General features: G+C 45.8%; 1 protein-coding gene across 5 annotated transcripts in view; it reads right to left on the bottom strand.

Annotated features, from left to right (window-relative positions):
* Window positions 1-392: 392 nt before the first annotated feature.
* The window catches only part of KCNQ5 (potassium voltage-gated channel subfamily Q member 5), a 630,043-nt gene continuing 604,067 nt past the window's right edge, over window positions 393-26,368 (bottom strand). For all 5 annotated transcript variants that reach the window (XM_068983485.1, XM_068983484.1, XM_068983488.1 and 2 more), the window contains 3 exons: window positions 7,199-7,330; window positions 3,265-3,391; window positions 393-1,301 (listed from right to left, as the gene is read on the bottom strand). In XM_068983485.1, coding sequence (XP_068839586.1) covers window positions 393-1,301; window positions 3,265-3,391; window positions 7,199-7,330 — 1,168 coding nt within the window. The remainder of the gene's footprint in view (window positions 1,302-3,264; window positions 3,392-7,198; window positions 7,331-26,368) is intronic.

The following is a 26,368-nucleotide window of genomic DNA, read 5'->3' on the forward strand; positions in this document are numbered from 1 at the left end:
TTTGAAAATGAATGCTGCGTTTTATCACCAGCAGAAATGCCTGACATTTGAAGGCGTCAACAGCCATCATTTCAAAACACAGAGTTCGATCTTCTAACGGAGCTGACTTTGACGTTTCACAACCACCCCTGCAGCATGAGCAGGGTCGGTGTCTCGGGATTCTTAACTCAAGGTACCTTACTGAGTGAGGGGCAATGTCGTACCCTGAAGTTCAGCATCCCCTAAACATGCATTTTCATGCAATTGAAAGATAACAGGCTTAGGAACTGCCTTTCATGTACTTCCTGATTTTTGTGGGTTCAACCTTTGAGAAGGGCTTTCCAGAGAGTTCATGCAGCGATGTGTATGGCTAAGGGGCGGCCGGGCCCGGGGGTGGGGAGCAATCGGAGGCCTCATTTCAGCCTCACGTGTGGCCGGCCCAGGGCGTCGGCGCCCCCCGCCGCCGGACATGAGCTCTGAGATGATCGCGACCGTCCAGTCCTGAGAGAGTCCGGCGCCGGGGCGGGCTCCCGGGCCGGCGGCACCGCGTCCAAGGCGTCTGTCCCAGTGTCCTCCGGACACGCTGCCTCTTCATCACTGATAAACAACTTGGATTCCCGCCACTTGGGGTAAAACTCTTGGCTGCCCCTGGAGCCGCTGGACTCGCTCCCCGACAGCTGCACGTCCAGGTCCTCGGTGGAACGGGCCAGGTTCTGCGCCGACACCGAGCGGCCCGGGTCCTGGGGCACCGCGGGCCGGACCGACAGCAGGGCCGCCCCGCCCAGGTCCAGGCTCTGGCGCAGGGAGCGCTCCTTGGCCGGGAGGCGGTCCTTGGCGGCCGCCAGGCGGGCGCTGAGCTCGGGGAGCGCCTCCGGGGCTCCGGCGGGGCCGTGGGGCAGCGGCCCGAGCACCGGCAGCGCGGCCGGGATCTGCAGGGTGGCGGGGGCCGCCGGCCGGGCCGCGCCCACCGCCGCTGGGGGCGCCAGGCCGCGCCGGGCCGCCAGGCCGTCTCCCGGGCTCCCGGGCGCCGGCGTCGGCGCGGGGCTGAACGCGTAGAGCGCCTGGGCGCCCAGTTCGCCCGGCGCCAGGATGAGCTGCAGGCCCCGCGCCAGGCCCGCGCTGGCCGAGCGCGGGAGGCCGCCGCCCGGCGCCGGGCCCGGCAGGTCCCGGCCGTCGCCCGGGCTCTGGTAGTCCGACGTCTGTTCACATTCGAAGGGCGGGCTCGGGAAGGGGGCCAGCGCGAGGGTCGGAGCTGAGCCTTTCCGCAGCACCTGCTGGTAGATGTCCAGCAGGCAGTCCAGCTTGGCCTCGATGGACTGGACCTGAAAGGGGAAAACGTGCGCCTGTTCACAAGAGTTTAAGCACTGAAGTTAGGCTGCAACCACTCGGCAGGTCCCGAGTGCCCGGCATTTCGCGGCCTTGACTCAGGACCCGCTTGGGACGCGCGGTCCAGCCGCGGGGGTGGGAAGGGGGTGGATGCTCTGGCCTTTGCCTGTCTCCACCGGCACCCTTCTCCTCCCCATTCTTTAAACGTGATGTTTTCAAAGACCGTATAAGCCCCTTTAGAAAGGAAACTTCCAGATTCCCCTGCCCATCAGGTTACCCTTCCTCAGCCTCTTCCATGAGGACATTCCCGTACTGTACTGTGCAGCAGGGAGCTAATTCTGTAAGAAACCAAGACCTAGATACGGGGGCGGCCCAGTGGTTAGGGCTCTGCGCTTCCACTGCAGGGGGCACAGGTTGGATCTCTGGTCTGGGAGGTAAGATCCACCCACCTCCACCCGGCAAAAACAAACAAAAAAAAAAACCCTAAAAAACCCCACAATACAATCCCCTCCCTCCCAACCCTAGATCAATCTAGGCAATTCTAAATTTTAAAATATAGGCATCAAATGCTTGGCATGTTTATAATTAAATCAGAGGAGCATTTTGACTTTTAAAAATTGTCTTTGTATGAGAAGATACTCACTCTCAGGGTCAACAAATATTCAGTGCGTCACCACAGTTATAATGTGTGGTTTGTTTGTTTTTAAGAATGACCCAAGAGAGAGACAATGAAAATAACCAAAACACAAATTTAAAAAGTAGATTTTATTATTCTACTGTTGAAATCCATAGTTGTCTAAAGTTCAAGTATTAATTGATGAGAGGAAATTTTCTATTCCTCATGAAGAAATTCAAGTGTTTTGGAGAACATGGTCTATGCATGAAGAAAATTTATTTGCTCTTTCTTGATTTTATTCCTTTTAAAATCAGTCACTAAAATACACCCAATTGCTTATAACCAATTTTGATTAAAAAATATTCTGGCTACTTCACTTCTATTAGAATGGCTGTCATCAAAAATACAAGAGATAACAATGCTGGAGAGGATGTGAAGAGAAGGGGGCCCTGCCTCAGTGTTGGTGGGAGGGTAAATTGGTGCAACCACTATGGAGAACAATATGGAGATCCCTTAAAAAATTAAGAATAGAGCCACCACATGATCCAGCAATTCCATTCTTGGGCACATACCCAGAGGAAACAAGAAATTAACTCAAAAAGATATCTGCACCCTGTGTTCATACAGGCACCACTTAGAACAGCCAAAACATGGAAACAAGTGTCTATGGCAGATCAATGGATAAATAAGTTGTGGTGTACATGTATATACAATAGAATATTATTCAGCCATTAAAAAAAAAAAAAAAACCTGAGGAAATTCTGCCATTAGCAGCAACATGGATGCACCTTGAGGGCATTATGCTATGTCAAATAAATCACACAGAGAAAGGTGAATACTGGATGATCCCAGTTAATATACCTAAAACAAAACACACACACACACACACACACACACACACACACACACACAATCCCCAAACACATGGGAAAAAAGATCAGGCTTGCGGTTGCAAGAGGCAGGGGGTGGAGGGAGGGAAATCAGAGGAGGGTGGTCAGGAGGCTCAAGGTTGTAGTTATGGAAAAACAAGTGCTGGGCTGTGATTCACAAAGTGATAACTATAGCTAATACTGCTGTGTGGCACACAGGAAAGGTGTTAAGAGAGCAGATTCTAAGAGTTCTCGTCACAAGGAAAACGATTTGTTTTCTTTGCTTTTCTTTCTGTTGTGTCTCTGTGAGATGATGCATGCCGACTAAGCTTATTGTGGTCATCATTCACAGTTCATGTAGGTCAGACCATTGTGTTATATGCTTTAAAGTTCTACAGGGATATACGTCAATTTTATTGCAGTAAACTGGAGAAAAATCTGCCTAAGACCTTAGGCAGTTTAGTTGACTTGTACCTGTTTTTCAACTTTGACCACCCGGCCGAGCATACTGAGGTCGTCCGTGGCCTCGTGTTCTGCGGTTATTTTCTCTCTGCTCTTCTTGTCTGACGTGATTTGTCCTTTTCCAAGAATTTGATCCACACTATCAGAAAGAAAGATCCGGTTATGAGTGTGAAAGGTGGAGGCTGCCCCAAACCAGAGGAAGTGTTTTGGAAAGAAAAATACAATTATCTCTAATCTACGTAAGAAGAAATAAAATGAACTTCTTCCAGTTGAGATAGTTATTTTCTTCACATGGAAATTACACAAGGTTAATTTTCTCATTATTTTAGGCCGTGATGAAATCTATTATGACTGAGCTTCTGGAGGCAAACCTGTCCTAAACTACAAAGTAATTTGTCTGTTTCCACCTCTGATCAGGCATTTCCTGAAGTCAGTCACTTAAAATATGACAAAATCATAATTATTTCCTGTTAGTAGAACAGAACATTTAGCTTTATTGACTATGCCAAAGGCTTTTACTGTGTGGATCACAACAAACTGTGGAAAATTCTTCCAGAGATGGGAATACCAGACCACCTTACCTGCCTCCTGAGAAATCTGTATGCAGGTCAAGAAGTAACAGAATCAGACATGAAGCAACTGACTGGTGTCAAATTGGGGAAGGAGTACATCAAGGCTGTGTATTGTCACCCTGCTTATTTAACTTAGATGCAGAGTACATCATGTGAAATGCTGGGCTGGATGAAGCACAAGCTGGAATTGCTGGGAGAAATATCAATAACCTCAGATATGCAGATAACACCACCCTTGTGGCAGAAAGCAAAGAACTAAAGTGCCTCTTGATGAAAGTGAAAGAGGAGAGTGAAAAAGTTGGCTTAAAACTCAACATTCAAAAAACTAGGATCATGGCATACAGTCCCAACACTTCATGGCAAATAGATGGGGAAACAATGGAAACAGTGAGAGACTTTATTTTTTGGGACTCCATAATCACTGCAGACGGTAACTGCAGCCATGAAATTAAAAGACGCTTGCTTCTTAGAAGAAAAGCTATGACCAACCTAGATAACTTATTAAAAAGCAGGGACATTACTTTGCCAACAAAGGTCCATCTAGTCAAAGCTATGGTTTTTCCAGTAGTCATGTATGGATGTGAAAGTTGGACTATAAAGAAAGCTGAGTGCTGAAGAATTGATGCTCTTGAACTGTGGTGTTGGAGAAGACTCTTGAGAGTTCCTTGGACTGTAAGGAGATCAAACCAGTCCATCCTAAAGGAAATCAGTCCTGAATATTCACTGGAAGAACTAATGCTAAAGCTGAAGCTCCAATACTTTGGTCGTCTCATGCAAAGAACTGACTCACTGGAAAAAACCCTGATGCTGGGAAAGATTGAGGGCAGGAAGAGAAGGGGATGACAGAGGATGAGGTGTTTGGATGGTATCACAGACTCGATGGACATGGGTTTGGGTAGACTCCAGGAGTTGGTGGACAGGGAGGCCTGGAGTGCTGCAGTTCATGGGGTTGCAAAGTCTGACACGACTGAGCGACTGAACTGAACTGAGTAGAACAAGTCATTTAAGTGAACATTTATTATATATCTGATATGTGGAGATGAGAAAGCTATTGTCTCCATCTTGGGGATTCTAGTTGAAGGGTATATATAAGCCACATAAGTGAGAAACTCCAGATTAGCTCTGCAAATTCTGTAGTGGTTGAACTTTATAAAAACATTGGGAGGCAACTATACTCAATATTTTGTAACAACCTATAAGGCAAAAGAGGCTTCCAAGGTGGCGGCAGTGGTAAAGAACCTGTCTGTCAGCGCAGGAGATGTAAAAGATATAGGCTTGATCCCCTGGGTCAGGAAGATCCCCTGGAAGAGGGCATGGCAGCCCACTCCAGGATTCTTGCCTGGAGAATCCCCTGGACAGAGGAGCGTGGTGGGCTATGGTCCATACGGTCATAAAGAGTTGGATATGACTGAAACGACTTAGCACACACACATAAAGGAAAAGAGTCTGAAAAAAGTAGATATATATGCATGTATAAGTGAATCGTTTTGCTGCACACCTGGAACTAATACAACATGGTAAATCAAATATATTTCAATAAAAACAAGCAATAAAAAACATTGAGCAAACATATGTTAAGTGGAAAAACTGTTGTTTGTAATGCTTTGGCACTCTCTCCTGGTCAGCTGATTTATGGAAGGTATCAATTTTAAGTTTAAAGATATTTCGCATTCAAAAACATTAATTCCTTCACCCTCAGAAAAATAAAACTTTACCAGAAATACCAGAAAACCATAAATAATCATGGAAATAACTGGATCTTAATTTACATTGAACTTTTGTTTTAAATGATTAATGGATACTATTTATATAAACTATTTCTACAATTGCAATATGAAATGAATAAAGTGCAGATTTTCCAGTGTATTTTACCTAGTGACCCTATCCCTATGAAGAAAAATAACACAAATCACATTTGTAATAAAAAAAAAAAAAAGTTAAAACAAAACTTTAAAAGGTAAGGAGAAAAAAAATAAAAACAGCCTGGATGTAAGGGCAGTTTTGGGGAGAATGGATAGATGTATATGTATGGCTGAGTTCCTCTGCTGTCCACTTGAAACTATCACAGCATTGTTAACTGTTTATATTTCAACATAAAATAAAAAGTTAAAAAAAATTAAAAGAATAGAACAAAGCAAGCAAGCAAGCAAACAAAAACCCACTGGGAGTCCTAGAAAAGACTTGGAAGACCTTGGCCACTTGGTGAGAGGTTGTAAGAAGATCACAGGTGAGTTAAAACAATTTCCAAGGAGACTTAATCAGTCTACGTTGGAATTAATTTCTTCCCTTTGTGTATTTTAGAGCTGAATTATCAGGAATACCGACTGCACTTCCCAGCTTACTTTGTGTGCACAAAAGTAGAGGCAACCATGATGTCTAATCTACTCCACCAGGACTGGCTTATCTGTTCATCTTCAGGTGTCCAGGGTGCCCAGTGCATGAACGAGTAAGTGAAAAATGTGTGATTTCCATAACTAAGGTTTTAGAAGTCGACAGGTGTTTTACTGAGGGCCTAGTATATGCCTCACACTGTGCTAAGTGTGCCGTGTGCATGAACACGTGTTGAAGACTCGGTCCCTGTGTTTTAAGAACTGTTCAGTTTTCAGGCTGGTAATTTGGGCCTGGTTGTGAAGCAAGACAAACTGAACTGACTAAATATTTTGGCTTCAAAATAACACAATCAAGCACATGTTTAGAGGAACATACTCATTTCTTTCAGCCGCCCGAGAGGATGCTCACTGGAAAGATGGTGTGTATCCAGCCTGTTGCAGAACAGGGATGAAGGGACAGGCCCAGGCTTGGTTCAGGGCCAGGGGAACAGACATGGCCCCGGAAGCAATACAGAAGCCAGTACACAACCTCAAATTCTCTGCCTGGACTCTCAGTGCAGGATCCCACCATGAGGGGCATGATGGCGCCCTGCAGGGGACTCTACGTGCCACACAGGGTCAGAGGAGGGAGAGGTCTGTCTTTGTAGGCTGGATGGTGGATCAGGCTTAAGAAGGAGAAAGACTAGCTTATTTCTAAAGGACATATAGGATTCAGGCAATAACAAAATGACATCAGCAGCCACTGTGAACGTTGCACAAGCACTCAGGCCCCTGCTTTAACTCATGCAGTCCCACAACAGTCCTCTGCGGCCACCGCCAACGCCCCCATTTCCATAGGTGAGACACTAGACACAGTCCATACTTAAAGTTGTTTTTAGTGCCTGATTTATATTTAAATAGAATCTACATTTTAACACAGAAGTCCGGTTGTCCACCAAAAACAAGTCAGAAACATGGAATTCAAGAATCTTCCCTACTTTGGAGAGCTGACTCCAAAGTTTCTGTGGCTGTCCCCTTAGAACAGGTAACCTTCGAGTTGCTCACCGTGTCTGCAGGCTTTTAATCCTGCACAGCATGTCCAGGTGACCAGCAGAGTATTGTTCGATGACATCTTTTACATCGTATGGGCGCAGTGTTTCCTTAAACTTCCGTTTTGCAACATGAAACTTCATAATTCTGTAAGAGCGATGTATTACATATTAATCTTTGTAACTTCACTAAAAGAAGTTACCCAAACAGCTCACTAGTATACAGAGGAAATGCTGGAGGAGGAAAGTCATGCATGAAGTTATTTTAGGTTCCTGCATCTGCAGAAATGCAACAGGAAAGTGTGAGGTTATGTCAACTATCTCCTGTGAGGCACACCCTGAGAGTAGAAAAATACACTACCAAAGAGTTGTTGTTTAGTTGCTAAGTCACGCCCAACTCTTTGTGACCCCATGGATTGCAGCCCTCCAGGCTCCTCTGTCCATGGGATTCTCCAGGCAAGAATACTGGAGTGGGTTGCCATCTCCTCCTCCAGGGGATCTTCCCGACCCAGAGACTGAATCTGCGTCCCCTGCACTGGCAGGCAGATTCTTTACCACTGAGCCACCAGGGAAACCCACTACAGAAGAGACTAAATATTAATACTAATTCTTGCACCTTTTTAAAGTCCACTGAAACCCTGAATTAAAATTTAATTAAAAATGCAATTCTACTCTTCTCATGTGACACCCTCCACCCCAGCCAGCAGTCCAAGATATAAGGTGGTGTTGGTGCTAAGCTGCTAAGTCGCTTCAGTCGTGCGAACCCATAGGTGGCAGCCCACCAGGCTCTGCCGTCCCTGGGATTCTCCAGGCAAGAGTGCTGGAGTGGATTGCCATTGCCTTCTCCAATGCATGAAAGTGAAAAGTGAAAGGGAAGTCACTCAGTCATGTCCGACTCTTAGCGACCCCATAGACTGCAGCCTACCAGGCTGCTCCGTCCATGGGATTTTCCAGGCAAGAGTACTGGAGTGGGTTGCCATTGCCTTCTCTGAAGGTGGTGTTAACAACCCTATAAAATTTAAATGTTGTCAAAATGGTCTTTTATATAGGTATATGCATTTTGGAGATGCAGATATGCTACAAAACTCAATTCTCTCTAGGGAAATGTACATTTGTATAGAAATTTATGAAAAAATTGCTTCATAAATTATTCCTGCAGAATACTGCTCAATTAGCTACCTAAGTTCTTTATGTTTCAAACATAACACACTCATCACCTAAGTTGGATGTCTAGACTTTTCAGAATCAGAAGTCTTTTTAATTACAATGCCTAACCCCCACCATGGACTCATGTTTTAAAACATATGTTATTAAGACATTTCATGATGCCATGAATAGCTAAGCTGCCTAAGATAACCAGTTGCTACAACAACTTGATATAATTCCTGGAGAAAGCAGAGAAGCATAGCATTTTATTGCATCTGTGTACCCTTACTGCTGCTGCTGCTGCTAAGTCACTTCAGTCGTGTCTGACTCTGTGTGACCCCATAGACGGCAGCCTACCAGGCTCCCCCGTCCCTGTGATTCTCCAGGCAAGAACACTGGAGTTGGTTGCCATTTTCTTCTCCAATACTTGAAAGTGAAAAGTGAAAGTGAGGTCGCTCAGCTGTGTCCGACCCTCAGCGACCCCATGGACTGCAGCCTTGCAGGTTGCTCCGTCCATGGCATTTCCCAGGCAGGAGTACTGCAGCTATATGTGAAACTGGTTGGTGTTTATTCAACTATTAATTGGATCATAGACTCCTGTTATCACACTCATGGGTCCCCGCCTGGGAATCAGTTAACTAAGCTGTCTGAACCAAAAGGTATTGCTCCCTGGTGGAAAGTGGTATGATTGGGAAGAAATGCAGGTTTAAATGGAAAATTGCCTGTCCTAAATGACAGCTGATTGCAATGAATCCAAGTTGTCTTGTTGGTTATTAAGCCCCAAACTCGATCCTATAATTTACTATTGACTTCAGAATGACTGTATTCTAATCATTGCTGAATCATTTTTTTTTTCTTTCCCCCCTTTCTTTTTTTGGCCTGCACCACTTGACTTTCAGGATCTTAGTTCTCCAACCAGAGATCGAATGCATACCTACTGCAGTGGAGGCAGGGAGTCCTAACCACTGGATAGCCAGGGCATTTCCAAATCATTCCTGAATCATTTGTTCTTAATGTTCTTACCCTCTTCCTCAGCCACGTTGGTTTTCCTTGGCCTCCTGGGTAAACATCACACTGCTTAGCACATCCTATAAGGCTGTTGATGGCCTGGCCTCTGTGTACCTCTCTCCTGATTCTTATCCACTTCCTCCTTGGAACTTGTGGGACCACAAACACACCACTCAACTGCATACCACAATTGTCTGTGTATGCTTTTTCCTCTTCTTGAAATCCTACAAGATCGTTAAGACTCAGTTCTAACACCAGTGTTAATAGAAACTTCTGCCATTCTTTCAAAGTAGTCACTGGTCTACTAACCTTTCTTAATAAATTCTTGAAATAGAACTGCTTCTGTAATTATTTGCTTAAATATCTGCCTCCCCCAGGCTGTATGAGGTCCCTGAATGCAGGGAGGAATGGTTTGTTTGTCTGGAGGCTCTGATGGCAGCTCCCTGATGAGGGGAGGGAGTGACAGACTAGGGGGAGAGCACCTCCTCTCTCCAGACGCTCATCCCTTGTCCCCATTTGTCTGCATGCAGGCCTATGCCAGCCCTTCTGGATTCTCGAGGAGATTCACTGATGGCAGAGGCTGTTTTCCATCCTAGCATCTCAAATGATCCCTGGCAAGGATCAGAGACGGCTGGGGACCAGCTCCTCTCCAGTTGTACAAAGCTGTTTATGTTTTTCTGTGACAGGGAACACTCCTGAGATCTTCTGAATAAAACAGATCTGAGTTCTTCCAGGCACATTTCAGGCAGAGCTTAAGCCGTTGACTCTGTTTCATGAATACAAAAAAACTTGCTAAAGTAAAATAAATGTTTATTCATTAATAATTAGGGCTCTGATTCAGCAAAGAATTCTTTAAATAGAACTGCTCCTGAAAATCATGAAAATATAATATTCTTTTCCCTTAAATTACTAATATAACTAGGATTTCAGAGAACAATTAAATCGCAAGTAATAAGATATCATTATGTGGAAGGAGAAAGGAAAACAAACACTGAAAGTAAGGAACAAATGACGCAATCATTACCCAGTAAGTACCGAATGTAGAGAGAGAGAGCTAATAGCAAACTGAAACCGTCCAGGGTAAGGATGGGGAAAGCCTGGTGACTGAACGAAATTTATATATCATAGGGCCATCAGGAAAACAGGGATGAACACATGCGGCTAAAGTCTGAATAGAGTAAAACCTTAGCTTTCTGTCCCTAGGAGATTGCTACAGACGCTTGTGAAGATCCTGAGTGCCAGGCTTGGTTCAGGGGACGTGCTCCCTGGAAATCACGGCCATCGTGTGATGGCTCTTTCTGAGCAAAGACCCTGGTTGTGAAGGTGGGTGATTTGAGATGTTTATACCATCCAGACACCTCAGATTCCTTCCCTCCACCCAATCCCCTCTCTCTTGTCCCAGGGACTGGACTTGATTTTCATGGGTGAAATCAGAAGGAAGAGAGTGGAAAACTTGGGAGACTGAGCTAAGCCCCCTCGCTTCCCTGGCGACCCCAGAACGACTCTGATGGCTTCTGTCTCTACCATGCCATGAGCTGGACCTGAGGTCCCAGGGTTCCCATCTCCTGGACATGGAGCTGGATGGCGCGATGTGAAGGTCTCACCCTCCCCATCCTCACATGCTGGATTCCCATCTCCCACTGTTGTGACCTTGCAGGACGGCTGGCCCTGCAATAAGCCTTTTACCTCCACGATGTTGCATGAAACCCTAAGAATTTTCCACATTTAATATTTGGGTCAAGTGAAGGCTCAAGAGGTTGGGGAAGCCATCCCATGTCACAGAAGCAGTACCAGGTAGAGTTTGCAGATACCCAGGCCCGAGCATTTACTGTCCTGCTAAGCTGGAGCCGCTGGGCCGGGCCGGGCAGGCACGCTTGTACAGGTTCCGGAGAGTGTTTGGCGGCCCAATCACTGGACATTCTCCTGCATCCTCTGTTCCTCTGACACTATCACAAGTAAACTAGAGGCCGTGTTAGTCTTGTCATCTCTCCGCCAACTGTTGTCTTCTTGGGGGCCCAATTCACTCTGCCCTTGAACTGGCCCCCTTCACTCTCTCAGAGGGCCCCTCCCAGAAATTAGGCCATATCCAGTGTGGGTTCCCCTATTCCTAATTATGGCTTTTCCAGTAGTCATGTATAGATGCAAGAGTTGGACCATAAAGAAGGCTGAGCACTGAAGAATTGATGCTTTCAAATTGTGGTGCTAGAGAAGACTCTTGAGAGTCCCTTGGACAACAAGGAGATCAAACCAGTCCATCCTAAAGGAAATCAACCCTGAATGTTCATTGGAAGGACTGATGCTGACGCTGAAGCCCCAATACTTTGTCCACCTGATGCAAAGAGCCGACTCATTGGAAAAGACCCTGATGCTGGGAAAGATTGAGGGCAGGAGGAGAACAGGCCAGCAGATGAAGAGATGGTTGGATGGCATCACTGATTCAACGGATGTGAGTTTGACCAAGTTCCAGGAGACGGTGAAGGACAGGGAAGCCTGGCATACTGCAGTCCATGCGGTTGCAAAGTGCAAAGAGTCAGACACCACTGAGCGACTAAACAACAACAATAGAAGTTTAATATGATCTGTGAATTGCCTGATAGGAAGGAGGGTTTGAGCAATCATTCGAGAGTGAAAGTAGAACCTTTATAATGCATTAAATGATTACGATGACAGTACTGCCAGGCAGTACTCTGTAGTATAACAGATGGGGACTCTAGTCAGCTCCATTTTGCAGATAAGCAAACTAAGGCCTGAAGAAGTTAAGTGACTTGTCTGAAGTTAAACAGCATGTCAGTGTGGGATCTGAACCAGTGTAGCTCCAGCACTGAGCTCTTAATCACAATGTTCTACTCTTGTCTTAGTATTAAGATGTTAATATTTTAACACAAAATAGCAGCAACAGAAACGATACTTTACATGAACTGCCTCTTCAGTCTCATGCCTAACACATAGCAGGTACTGGATAAAATTTTGCCATGTGCGTGGCTTGTTCTTTCCGGCGTTGTTGGAAGGGCCTTGGAGGAGGCCAAAAGGTGGGCCGGTAGGTTACAGTCTCACTGCACTCTGGGAGCTCACACTGCAGCAAACTGCAAAAGACCCTCAACCTAGCATCCTCACTGCTGGGGGTGCCTGAGCGGGCCAGGAGTCCAGAAGGAAGTTCATCTTGCAGCGGACATGCCCCGGCGTGACCACGAGAGGGAGCAAGAGATTCACCACAAACCTAAACCGGCCCCTGGCTTGAAAAGGGAAATCTGCTCAAGCAGTTCTCTGAGCACGAAGAAATCGCCGCAGCAAGTTAAACTCCGAGTGGAGTCTAGCTGTATATACACACAACACACGTGCACTTATAAGGAAGGTGCATCTGTTGTGCTGCCATGAGTCACAGAATCTTGCAAAAGTCTTGTCTCCGGCCCCTTAGGTCGGGGTTAAAAACCCTGCGCGTGAATATGCAGAGATGAGACCAGAAAACAGACGCGGGGTGACTGTGGCCACCACCAGCCCGACGGACAGGCGGGCAGCAGCCAAACCACGTGCGGGCGGAGGGCACCGATGAGAGGCGGTCTCATTGGCTCTAAAGACAGCAGCGTCCCCATCAAGCCGCTTAAAACAGGCGGGTGCCCGCTCCCACCTCCAGAAAAGCCACTTAATTGATCCAGAGACTTTATAAACCTCCTCTGGAGAGTCGAACCTGTAGCTCGGTTAAGCACTACTGACAGGAGGCGGAATTGCGGTGGGGGTGGGGCAGAATGACCTCAGCGCCCCACCTCCCTGCAAAGGAGTGAAGGCGCATTTGGGTATCATCCGAGTCACACAGATCAGGTCCACGAGGTGGTGTGAACCGTGGGCCTGGGTGTCAGGCCTGCAGTCAGAGTGCAGTGCTTCCTGCCCCACTCCCCCCGGGGAAGACCTTAAGTCCCACCAGGAGCCAGCCAACACTTCCCGTTAGCTTCTCAAGGGCTGCCTTGGAAGGGAGAGGATATGCCTGGCGATGGAGCCATTCATCCTCACAACAAACACTCATTGAGCTCCTGTTAGTGTGTGCAGGGGCCCTGGCTCCACTGCGAGGGAGTGTAGAGCCCAAGAGGCCTGTAGGACCAGCTGGTCTCAGTCTCTCCATCTCTGGGGTCTCAGTGGAGGCCACAGTGCCTGTGGCCAGCAGCCCTAACGGGACTCAAGGGTCCCATGTGCCCAGAGCCTGGGGAATCTCGATGAGCTCAGGGTGGCTGCTTCCCTGAGTGATGCCAAAGGATGCTGGTGAGCGGGACCAGGTCATTCATTCCACACTGGGCGCTCCTGAGGTGCCAGGCTTCACGCTGGAGGCCAGGGGTCACGTAGGAGGGTCCCAGACACACAGGAGAGCAGCGTGTAGCCCAGACTCTTCCCGCTCTGCAACCCCATCTCTGGGGACAGATGACAAACTTCTCTGGGCTCAGAAATGGCCCATCGTATTCCAGACCTTATGTTTTTGGTGTGGAGTTACACCGGTGCACTGTGCGGATCTCCTCTAGTGACCTGCATTCCACATCCACTTCTTTCCCGGTTTGGCAAATTCAGCCCCCTGACTTGTTACTCCCATGAGAAGTGCAGCGTCTATCTGTCTGGGGCTCATCTTTGAAGTGACCCAGGGCCTCTGTCATGAAATCTCTCTCTCTCTCTAGCCTTTTAGACTGGTCAACTTGTGGGGGCGCTGATCAGGGAACAGATTCGACTTCTAGACAAGGCCCGTGGAAGTTGATAATTTGGGTCTCCACTGAGGTGTGTTGATCACTTGTTTGGATGATTCACTAATGTTATTTTCCTGTTAACATAGAATCATGATTCAATAATACATTCTGCCTTCGTGTATATGGTATCTAGACTTTGAAACTCTTTACAACTAGTTGTAGAATCGTACACCGAAACTCCAGTATTCTTGCCTGGAGATTTCCACGGACAGAGAAGCTTGGTGGGCCATGGTCCACGGGGTCACAGAGAGTCAGACACCACCGACTGACTGACACTTTCATTCTTACTTTTCACACTGAGACTCCTTCACCCTCCTGTCATCTCAGACCCGGCTACCAGCCAGTGACTAAGGAACTCCAGGCGTGAAGAGGAAGCACTGGTCAGTTTCATTTCTTGCTGTCAGTTCTTGATAGACACATAAATCAGCTCCACTATACACAGTCTACCAGATGTCCTCCCTTGAGGGGAAAGCAGATGCCTCACTTGGCTGACTTAGGGGTCAGGGAAGTTTTAGGGTCACATTGTTTCCACCACTGGGAATAGGGTTTTCCTTCTAATGCTTAATATTCCATTTTTTTTTTTTTAAAAGGAGACGCTTTCTTTTTTTTGGCCACATCATGTGGCTTGTGGCATCTCAGTTCCCCGACCAGGGATTGAGCCCAGGCCATGGCAGTGAAATCTTATCTACTAGGCCACCAGGGAACTCTCTTAGTGTTGTTGCACACTCAAAGTCTAGTAGGTTCTTCTGTTCATAGTGTTTGGCTTTCTTTCAAAGAGGTAAGAGTAGTAAAACCCAAGCAAGAACTTCTGGATCCAAGCCAGTCTACAAATGGGTAACTTTCCTTCCTAGAATTTTGTGAGCACTAATATGGTAACCATGGATACACTGGGGAATTTCATTTTCCTGGGAATTAAAACCCTACATAAGCTTTAAAGTTTGAAACAAATAAGTAAGTAAACAAACTGTCCATACGTGTTGATTACTCTTGAATATTTTTGATCTTGGTAATGAATAGAAAATTCAGTTTAAATTATACCAAAATAAAAGGTTAAAAATTAGATGCTGCAAAGTAAGTGCATTTTCAGTGAACACACTGGTTTAATGCAGCTTCAGGGCAAAATGTGGCCACAAGCAATTATCTTCAAAACAGAAACAAACAAAAAGAATATTCCAGGGAGGATATTAGCTGATTAAAAAATCTGTGCTAAATGATTCATAAAATGTTCCCTAGCAGCATCCTGTCCTGTCACGTGTCAGACTTGGCTGGCAAGAATGTCTTCCTAGTGACTTGCAAACAAAGTCTCATCACCTCTGCTAAAACAGCCCAGATGCCATCGGCAAAGTTAAAGAGCTGGTCATGATTAAACAGCTTGCGGGTTTTAATAAAAACCCTCAATGGCAGACATGTGCCTCTTCTTCTCTATTTGTGGAGGATATTCTTGTCTGAACTTTGAAGTGAGATTTAAGGATGAGGAGTTGAGAATGCATTTTAGAGGCTGGTAAGAGAACCTTCTTGCCTAGAAAATCCCATGGATGGAGGAATCTGGTGGGCTGCAGTCCATGGGGTCGCAAAGAGTCTGACATGACTGAGCGACTTAACTTTCACTTTTCACTTTCATACACTGGAGAAGGAAATGGCAACCCATTCCAGTGTTCTTGCCTGGAGACTCCCAGGGACGGGGGAGCCTGGTGGGCTTCCGTCGATGGGGTCGCACAGAGTCGGACATGACTGAAGCGACTTAGCAGCAGCAGCAGCAGCAGCAAGAGAACCTGTGTGCCTTTGAGAATAGAAGAACCCAGAGCGAGAAAACTGGGAAACCTCCTGGCTCAACCTGGGGTTACGATCAGGTGTGATCTCCACACCCTACTCAGAAACTGACAAGTCATCTGGGGCTCTTCTCTTGGCTGATCAGATCTGAGCAATTTCAGAAGAGCTGATGAGTCTTTGCTAGTTATATTCTTGACGCCTCATCTATGTTCCTACTGGGGAGAAAAATTCTAATTAAAAAAAAAAAATGTGCTTACAATCTGGCTCCAACATTTTGGCCTCTATTGAAATTTTCTCCAAATTTCCAGGTGACCTCTTTGTTGCTGATTTCCAAGGACCTTGTCCCTCTTTCTTTTCTTGACCTCTTAGAGTTTAACCACAGAGAACCCTGCCTCCTTCTCCTAAGGCTCTCCTCACCCCTCCTCTATTCCCCTTCCTGGTCCCTCCATCTGGTTGCCCCAGCTTTGTCTCCGTCAGCTCCTGTTCTCTTCCGAGGTTCTTTACAGTTTGTGAACCTGGATTCAGTGTGGACCATGCTCTCTCCAGGATGCTTCTGGAAGCCATCCATATTAGCACCGATGACGACCAAGTCTGTCCTAGTTCCTAGCTTGTCTCCTGGGCTTCACATTCAGCGGTCCACCTGCATGCTGGGCCCACTGTAGCCCCCAAAGACACTTGGAACCAGGCACCGCACCCCTTTTCCCCACTCCCAGCTGCCCCTGACTCAGCATCAGGGCGTCTCATCGACTCCTCCCACTCCATTCCGTCCTCTCCAACCACTAAATATCCGGTCTCCCGTTACGGTTTACATCGAAGAGCCTTGACGCCCCGTTATCGTTTGCATCGGAAAAGCCGGGGCCTCCACCCTCTCTTCTTTTCACCGTGACTGTGTGGGTCCGCTCCCGCAAGCCCCAAGGTTTGTAACAGAGTGTGTGCGGTCGCTCAGTTATGTCCGACTGTTTGTGACCTCATGGACAAACAGTAGCCCGCCAGGCTCCTCTGTCCGTGGGATTTTTTTTTTTTCCAGGCCAAATACTGGAGCAGGTTGCGATTTCCTACTCCAGGGGATCTTCCTGACCCTGGGATCAGAATGGGCGTCTCTTGCGTCTCCTGCTTGGGTTACGACTGTGCCACCTGGGAAGCCCTGTAACAACCAGTGCCCCCTCTTTGCAGCCTGTTTTCCCGCTGCAGTCAGAGTCCCTCTCCCATGTGCTCAGAAGGGTCACCTCCGCACGTGGACGCCCCTCGCCTTCCCGCGCGCTGGAGGCCTCCTGCTCCTGTGGTCTGGCCTTGCCTCCCCGCATCATGTCCTCCCAAGTTCTCGGTCACGGCAGTCGCCCGGACACACACTCTGGGACCACACATCAGCCCCTCCCAGCTCTCTGCAGGTCATCTTCCTTCTTACTATGTACCACGGCGAGGAGAAAGTGACTATTTCAGTGTGTTTGGAGGTTTGTGTGGGTGGAAGAGGCGGAGGAGAATTGTGTCCTGGACTCCTGGGAGGGGGCCTTTTGGGGGCTGCACAGCACCCCAAGGAGCTCATGGCTCGCATCCTTCTAGCTCAGAGTGGCAGCGTTGCTCTGGGCGACTCCTTAGTACAGGGCACGGTGAGGGGGTAACTTTAAGGGGAAACAGAAGGCACCTAGGGAAGTGGGAGCAGGTGGACCCCGAGATGGGAAAAAGAAGGGCTTCTTTCACACAGCAGGCAGCCTTGACCCAGCAAGGGGAGCTCCCAGAGGAGGAGGTCTGGCCTGAGCAGAGGGTGGGCTGGTCCCCAGGGAGCCCAGAGCCCCAGTTAGGATGCTGGCCCAGTGCCCAGAGCCCTGCAGGTGGGAACCCCTGTGATCCTCACCACCGCAGAGGTCAGCACTGTCCCCAGCCCAAGTCACCCACGAGGAGGGAAGCTCACAGAGAGGTGATGCATGTTGCCCCAGGTAGGCACAGTGCTTGTTTCCTGGTACCTTCCTGAGTACCCTAGGGCTGGTAGAGGGGCGAGGGTAAAATGAACCTGTGGGGCCTGGTAAAGTCAGGGTGCAGTTTCACCTATGGATGGGGAGCTTGGGGTTAGCAGATGGAAACTGTTATATTTTGTTGTTCAGTCCCTCAACGGTGTCTGACTCTGTGACCCCATGGCCAGCATGCCAGGCTTCCTTGTCCTTCACTATCTCCTGGAGTTTGTTCAAACTCAAGTCCAGAGAGTTGGTGATGCCATCCGACCAGCTTATCTTCAGTTGCCCCCTTCTGCCTTCTAACTTTCCCAGCATCATGGTCTCTTCCAAAGAATTGGCTCTTGGAATCAGGTGGCTGAAGTATTGGAGCTTCAACTTCAGCATCAGTCCTTCTATTGAATACTTAGGGTTGATTTCCTTTAGGATTGACTGGTTTGATCTCTTTCTCTTAAGAGTCTTCTCCAGCACCACATGTTTGAAAGCATCAATTCTTCAGCACTCAGCCTTGTTCATGGTCCAACTCTCACATCTGTGCATGACTACTGGTTAAACCACAGCTTTGACTAAATGGACCTTTGTTGGCAAAGTGATGTCTCTGCTTTTTAATATGCTGTCTAGGTTGGTCATAGCTTCTCTTCCAAACAGCAAGTGTCTTTTAATTTCATGGCTGCAGTCACTGTCTGCAGTGATTTTGGAGCCCAGGAAAATAAAGGCTCTCACTACTATATACAGGATGAATAAACAGTAAGGTCTTACTGTACAGCACAGGGAACTATATTCAATATCCTGTGATAAACCATAATGGAAAAGAATGTGGAAAAAAGTGTATCTATATAGGTGAGTCACTGTGCTATACACCAGAAATTAATACAACATGTAAGTCAACTATACTTCAATAAAAAATGCACATTATAAAAAAGAATCTTTGAGTTTTTACCCCAGACCTCATTTATCATCTAATCATCTGGAAGGCTGGTTCCATCCAGGAAATGAGAGGTCACATCTGTGGGAGACAGAGTGAGTGTGGAGCTGTTAAGGTCGTGACCCATCCCCAGCTTCTGGGCCGTCTTTCCTCCGCTCACTGAGCAATTGCCTTCGCCTTGTTTCGGTTCTCCTCACAAGAACAGGTTGCACTGTAATTCTGATTCATTTCTTGACGATGGACAGAAAACATGGTTATGTAAACAAGAACCACAGGTGCTGAGGATCTCATTAGGAGCGGCCTTGATCCTAGATGTGGTGATTCTATGAAAAAATACGGTGAGGAGCAGGCAAGAGTTTCCCCTCAAGTTTCTAACAGACCAAGCTGTTGCCCAGCCACCCGGGCCTGTATATGGGGCGCCTGTGCTGTCTTGCTGAGTACATCTGAGAATTTATCCAGCCTGTGCTGCTACAACCATCTCTTTTGTATTTTTAAAAATGATTTTCCAAGAGCTTTTTATAAATGTAGAGTTTTACTGACTATGACTTTTAACATTTGTTATTTCAAATACATGAAAGTTCAGTCACTCAGTTGTGTCTGACTCTTTGTGACTCCGTGGACTGTAGCCTGCCAGGCTCTTCTTGTCCACAGAATTCTCCAGGCAAGAATATTGGAGTGGATTGCCATTATTCCCTTCTCTAGGGGATCTTCCAAACCCAGAGATCAAACCTCGGTTTCCAGCACTGCAGGCAGATTCTTCACCATCTGATGAGCATATCTTGATTTGGGGGCGAAAACTGGCCTCAGACTCACACTTATGCAGTGTTTGCACTAAGTCAGTGCAAGCCTGCAAGGTGAGCCAGGGAACGTGCTCAGATATTCCCAGATGTCTGATGTTGCAAGGAATATCCAGATAATTAATGGCTTATTTTTAATTTGAAAATTTTGATATTGTGCTTGAGAAAATACTTTGTGAACAGTGATAGGAAAACTGGTGTCTCACCCCGTGTCATGGGCTGACTTGTGTCTGCCTCCCACTCCCCCCAGATTCTATGTCAAAGCCCAGGGCCTCAAATGTGGCTGTGTTTGGAGACAGGGTCTTTAAAGAGGTAGATAAGTTAACATGAGATGTTAGCAGAGACCTGAACCCACACTAACTGCTGTCTTTCTAAAGGGAGATTTGGATGCAGACACATACAGAGGAAAGACCGCACGAGGATACGATGAGGAGGTGGCTGGCTGAGGCCATGGAGAGAGGCCTCAGAAGAAACCAGCCCCGACGGGTCTTTGATCTGGGACTTCAAGCCTCTAGAACTGTGAGACAATAAACCTCTGGTGGTCACGCCCCTGGGAGGGTGCTGTTCTGACTTGGCAGCCCTAGCACGTGGATACACCATAACACAGGGAACCCTTGACCAACACGCGTTTGAACTGCTTCGGTTCCTTTATACGTAGATTTTTTTTTCGAATAAATATATTGAAAATCTTTTTAGAGATTTTTGACAATTTGAAAAAACTCAGATGAACCATATAGCTAAAGATACTGAAAAAATTAAGAAAAAGTTAGGTATGTCATGAATGCATAAAACATATGTAAATATTAATCTGTCTTTGGGGCTTCCCTGGTAGCTCAACTGATAAAGAATCCGCCTGCAATGCAGGAGACCTGGGCTCAATCCCTGGGTTGGGAAGATCCCCTGGAGGAGGGCATGACAACCCATTCCAGGATTCTTGCCACGGACAGAGGAACCTAGTGGGCTACAGTCCATGGGGTCACAAAGAGTCAGACATGACTGAGTGACTAAGCACAGCACAATCTGTCTTTACCTAGACATGAGTCATATTTCATATAAAATTAATAGCATGTTAGCTTTCTTACTGTTTTATAACTTCACTTTCAAAGAATTTCAATACTGTACAGTAGGCCTCTATCTCATAATTGGAGAAACTGCATATCAGCTTACAAGCACAGGGAAGTTTTTTTGTTTTTTTGTTTTTAATCTCATAGAGTTTTAATACTGTATTATGAACCTGATGTGCTGTGTGCCATAAAGTTTTAATAATGAGTCATTCACTAGTGTATAAGGTAAGCTACCATGAAGCAATCATATTGCTGCTGCTTCATCATCAATGCATGAATTGCTTTACCTGTAAATAAACATAAATAAATATGAATTGTTTTTTCGTAATATCTTTTCATTTTGGATGTCCATATAACATTTCCAGTGTTTTGTATGAGACAATATTGTAGGTACAGGGAAATGATTCATCTGTAAACATATTTATAATACAGCTCAATACTGTAAATGTATTCTCTTCTTTGTGATTTTCTTAATAACATTTTCTTTTCTCTAGCTTGATTTTTGGTAAAAATACTGTATATGTTACAGGTATAAAATATGCATTAATTGGCTGCTTATGTTACAGATAGGGAAGCCTTCTGGTGAAGAGCAGACTATTGGTAGTTAAGTTTGTGGGAAGTCATGTAAGTTACATGCAGATTTTCAACTACATAGGGAGTTGGCACCCCTAACTCTGCGGATCAAGGGTCAATTGTACAATGAAAAGAGAGTGTGTAGTATTTTCAAGAGTTTATCAATTTTCTTGTTATCTGTTTACTTCCCTGCTGATTTCATTTTTATCTTTGGAAATTAATTTATATGAGTGGATGCAAAGAAACTTAACAGTGTTTGAATTAAATCATTAACAAGATACAGAATTTTTGTTAAAAATAAGTTCAGTCTTCTCTCCCAGAGATGAGTTTGAAAATGCATTTCCAACAACCTCATGCACTCCAACTAAAAATATTTTGAAAAAAATCTGTGGCAAGCCTGGAGGAACTAAACAAAGTATTTTTCTGTCTTTTAAGGCATAGCTTGGAAATGTCTAAGAATAGCTGCTGTTCACTACTATAAAAAATGATGTCATTCATTAAAAAAAGAAAGTCTCCAAGTGCATTTAGGTAATGGAATTGAAACAGGAGAAAAGAGGCAGGGCACAACCTTTAAAATAATGACATGGTCATTCTTTCTAAAGTGTTAGTCTCTTAGTCGTGTCCGACTCTTTGCAATCCCATGGACTGTAGCCCACCAGGCTCCTCTGTCCATGGGATTCTCCAGGCAAAAATATTGGAGTGGGTGGTCATTTCCTTCTCCAGGGGATTTTCCCGACCCAGGGATGGAACCTGGGTCTCCTGAATCGCAGGCAGATTCTTTACCATATGAGTCACCAGGGAAGCAAGCTATGGCCATAGGGCTTGACTAAAACTGGTAAGAACCAACTGGGTCCAAGATGGTGGAAGATTCGACTTTTAGAGGACCTGGAGCCTCACTATATGCTTACTGTAATATATTAGCTAAGTGACACACCCCCAGGCACCCCGAGAATTCTGAGGTCGACCATCAAAGAGCAAAAAGTGGGTGGTTGCCCAATTCCTGGAAATCTCTGCCCCTTCCCTAAAATAGTTGGAATAAATAGCCCATCGGCTCCTGCTCATGAGCCTATGAAATTACTCACCTCATAAAAGCTGACTATCCCATATTTGAGGGTCTCTCGCCTTTTGAGATGGCCTACCCTCTATTTGTGCACTGTGTTTCTCCCTAAATAAATCAATTTCTTACCTTGCTCACCTAGACTTCCCTGGTGGCTCAGATGGTAAAGCGTCTGTTTCCAATGCAGGAGACCCGGGTTCAACCCCCAGGTTGGGAAGATCCCCTGGAGAAGGAAATGGCAACCTACTCCAGTACGCTCGCCTGGAAAATCCCATGGACAGAGGAGCCTGGTAGGCTACAGTACATGGGGTCAAAAAGAGCGATTTCACTTTCTTCAGTTCAGTTCGGTTCATTTCAGTCACTCAGTCGTGTCCAACTCTTTGCGACCCCATGAATCGCAGCACGCCAGGCCTCCCTGTCCATCACCATCTCCCGGAGTTCACTCAGACTCACGTCCATCGAGTCCGTGATGCCATCCAACCATCTCATCCTGGGTTATTCCCTTCTCCTCCTGCCCCCAATCTCTGCCAGCATCAGTCTTTTCCAATGAGTCAACTCTTCGCATGAGGTGGCCAAAGTACTGGAGCTTCAGCTTTAGCATCAGTCCTTCCAAAGAACACCCAGGGCTGATCTCCTTCAGAATGGACTGGTTGGATCTCCTTGCAGTCCAAGGGACTCTCAAGAGTCTTCTCCATCACCACAGTTCAAAAGCATCAATTCTTCGGAGCTCAGCCTTCTTCACAGTCCAACTCTCACGTCCATACATGACCACAGGAAAAACCATAGCCTTGACTAGACAGACCTTAGTCTGCAAAGTAATGTCTCTGCTTTTGAATATACTATTTAGGTTGGTCATAACTTTTCTTCCAAGGAGTAAGCGTCTTTTAATTTCATGGCTGTAGTCACCATCTGCAGTGATTTTGGAGCCCCCCAAAATAAAGTCTGACACTGTTTGTACTGTTTCCCCATCTATTTCCCATGAAGTGATGGGACCAGATGCCATGATCTTCATTTTCTGAATGCTGAGCTTTAAGCCCACTTTTTCACTCTCCTCTTTTACTTTCATCAAGAGGCTTTTTAGCTCCTCTTCACTTTTGTCTCTCACTGAATTCTTGCTGTGATGAGACACCAAGAATCTCAGATTCACCAGGAACAGAATCCAGATGAATTTGGAGAGTGACCTTAATCATCTTATTTTCAAAAATAACTAGAAAATGTCAGAGGCTTAATAAATACTAATAACTGAAAATAAGAATTCCTACTTTCACCCTTTGTGAATGTAATCATACTGTTTTACATGCTGTCATCCTTGCAGTGGAATACGTATTTTTTTGTTACACATTTTAATTTTAATTTGTCTCTTAGGAAAACTATTATTATTAGAGCTAATGGAAAACAAAAGGGATGTTCAAGTTGTTATGTTAAATAATCAAACAACCAAAAGAAAACATGGAAAATGCCAAAAACAGAGTCGCCATTTCTGAGATGAATAATAGATGGTTCACACTTGCAGTCAGTAACATACATATAAAATCTTATTTCAGGTGAGCTGTGGGCGGTGGGCGTGTTCTAGCAAAAACATTCCAGTCAATTCATGTTCAGTTTGTTATATAATTAAGCTCAGGAAAAGGACACTTTTGCATATGATTTAGGGACTTTTACTTGCAGACTCCTTTTCAGAATTGCTGATTGCATTGGTTAGTCCTTTAATTCTTAGATATTAAAAGTTCTATCATAAGTCAAAGATTTCCAATTAAGTTATTAACTACTGAGTGTAGCTATTATGTTTCTATAGAAGCAAACAATTTTAAATGGAACTCAGAGGTTATTAAAAAAAAACAACCCACTAAGCAGAATCGGGAAACAGGGAAGAAAAACACCACATCAAGAGTTACGAAGTAGCAAGCAGAGAGCTTCCGAAATTCACAAAATGGAAAGATGTGTAAATTATAAAGTCCTGTTAAAAATAAGAACCAGAATGAATTCTGAAAAGCAAGGAAATTCTGCAAAGAACTTTTCAAAAATCAGTCAGGTTGTAAGAGCAAGGTAGAACAAAATAAATTGCAAGCTGCTGCTGAGGTGCTGAGTTGGCAGAATAAACCCATTTCATTTTTTTTTTTTCCCCTCACAGCTCAAGATTCTTTGTGTAAATTGTAAGGCAAAAGCAAAAAGCTTCAGAAGGTCTAGGGAAATGACACAAATTGGGTTAAGTATGACTTTTAGGAAACTTAATCTGCTCCCCGGAGATAAGATTTTACTGTATTTGTTGCAAATTAGACCAAGGGTCTCTGACGGCTGTCATGACGGATGGAAAGAATTTCAAGGTCACTTGTAGGCCAGCAAGTCCTGGAGAACTCCCCGCAGTGATGGGAATGCACTGTGTCTCTGCCCGGAGTGGGAGCCGTGGCAGCGCGTGGGCCCTGAGTGCTTTACGTGTTGGCCACACCACTGATGAGCTCTGTTTTGCATTTTATTCCGTTGTTGTGTCATGTCATGGGCTCAGTCGTGTCCGACTCCTTTTTCAGCCCTATAGACTGTAGCCCGCCAGGCTCCTCTGCCTTTGGAATTTTCTAGGCAAGAATACTGGAGTGGGCTGCCATTTCCTACTTCATGGGGTCCTCCCAACCCAGGGCTTGAACCCGTGTCTCTTGTATCTCCTGCATTGGCAGGCAGTTTCTTTTCCACTGGTGCCACCTGGGAAGCTCATTCCATTGTAATGAATTCGCATTTGAATTACCTCGTGTGACTGGTGGCTACAATGTTGGGCAGTGCAGGAAAGATCCTTTCCATACATCTAATGGAGGGTGCAGATAGCATTTATTATATATCCTTGGGTTTTCTGGGATTAAATATTACCCAAGGCTTCTGGGATCCCCAGGGGGCAATGTGAGCACATGACTGCCCAAACTAGGAGACTTTGAGAAAGACAAGGAATGTCAGTAATGGTCATGAAGAAACAAGAGGCCCAGGACACGCAGGTGCCCTATCACTGGGGTGTTGCTTGCAGGTTCTGGAGGGAAGTGACCAGGCTTAGCTTCACTTTTGTGTGAGCTGTTGCTACAGGTAAAATTTTAGCACCTTCTGGACAAACATTTTCATCATATCATAGGTTTTTGTCCCTGCAAACATTTATTAATATCCAAATCTTTATAACTTACCTTTACTCTCCAAGACAACCTTGACCACAGAGTACAGCAATGACTAACAAGATGTTCAAACCAGCAATGCAAAATCAATCACGCTGACGTCTGAGCTCAGACCAACTACCTAGGTAGCTACACTGGGCTGGATAGTTTCAGCCCTCTCCAGGCTTCCTGGTAAGAGGCAGGAGAAGCCAAAGAGAGCAGAGGCATTCTATTTTGCAGACAGCCACTCGGCATCCGCAACAGATACACATTCTCCCAAAGGGACTGAACTGGGCAGGCAGAACAGCAGCAGCTCATTTAGTATGGATCCTGGATTGTTTTTGGAAGTGGATTCTGGAGATACAAGTTGCTTTGGACACACTCTCAATTTTCCACCATCAGGAAAGAATATGTACCATGGTCAGACTACAAATAAATTTCGGCAGGACAGTTGCAACTCCCTACAAAGCACTCAGGCTCCCCATGTTCAGAACTCAACCTGCTTTGAAATAACAAAGAGAGACTATTCTTTGACACAAAGTACAGAACAGGGATTGAATCATCAATCATAAAAATAATTTTAAAAATTCAGCTGTATCTATACACCAAAGCAAGAAATTCACACGATAAGCCAATTCTCATGTGGTCCATCTGGAACCCGGCCTGGTTTTTCAAATTCCACTCACCACTTATAACGGATCTCATGCTGAACACAGTCAAGTTCTGTATTAATAAAAAAACTCACAATTTAATAGGCATGTGGCTGAACAGGAAGAAAGAAAGGAATTATTCTGAGAGATCCCCTGGTGGCTCAGCTGGTAAAGAATCCACCTGCAATGCAGGAGACCTGGGTTTGATCCCTGGGTGGGGAAGATTCCCTAGAGAAGGGAAAGGCTACCCATTCCAGTATTCTGGCCTGGAGAATTCCATGGACTGTATAGTCCATGGGGTTGCAAATAGTGGACACAACTGAGCGACTTTCACCTGCAGGAAAGAGAACTGAGCAATACAGTGATTGAGACAATGAGTGGGAGGTCTCAGAATCATTTTGTGA

Source organism: Capricornis sumatraensis, chromosome 11, assembly GCF_032405125.1.
Source record: "Capricornis sumatraensis isolate serow.1 chromosome 11, serow.2, whole genome shotgun sequence".
Classification (NCBI taxonomy): Eukaryota; Metazoa; Chordata; class Mammalia; order Artiodactyla; family Bovidae; genus Capricornis; species Capricornis sumatraensis.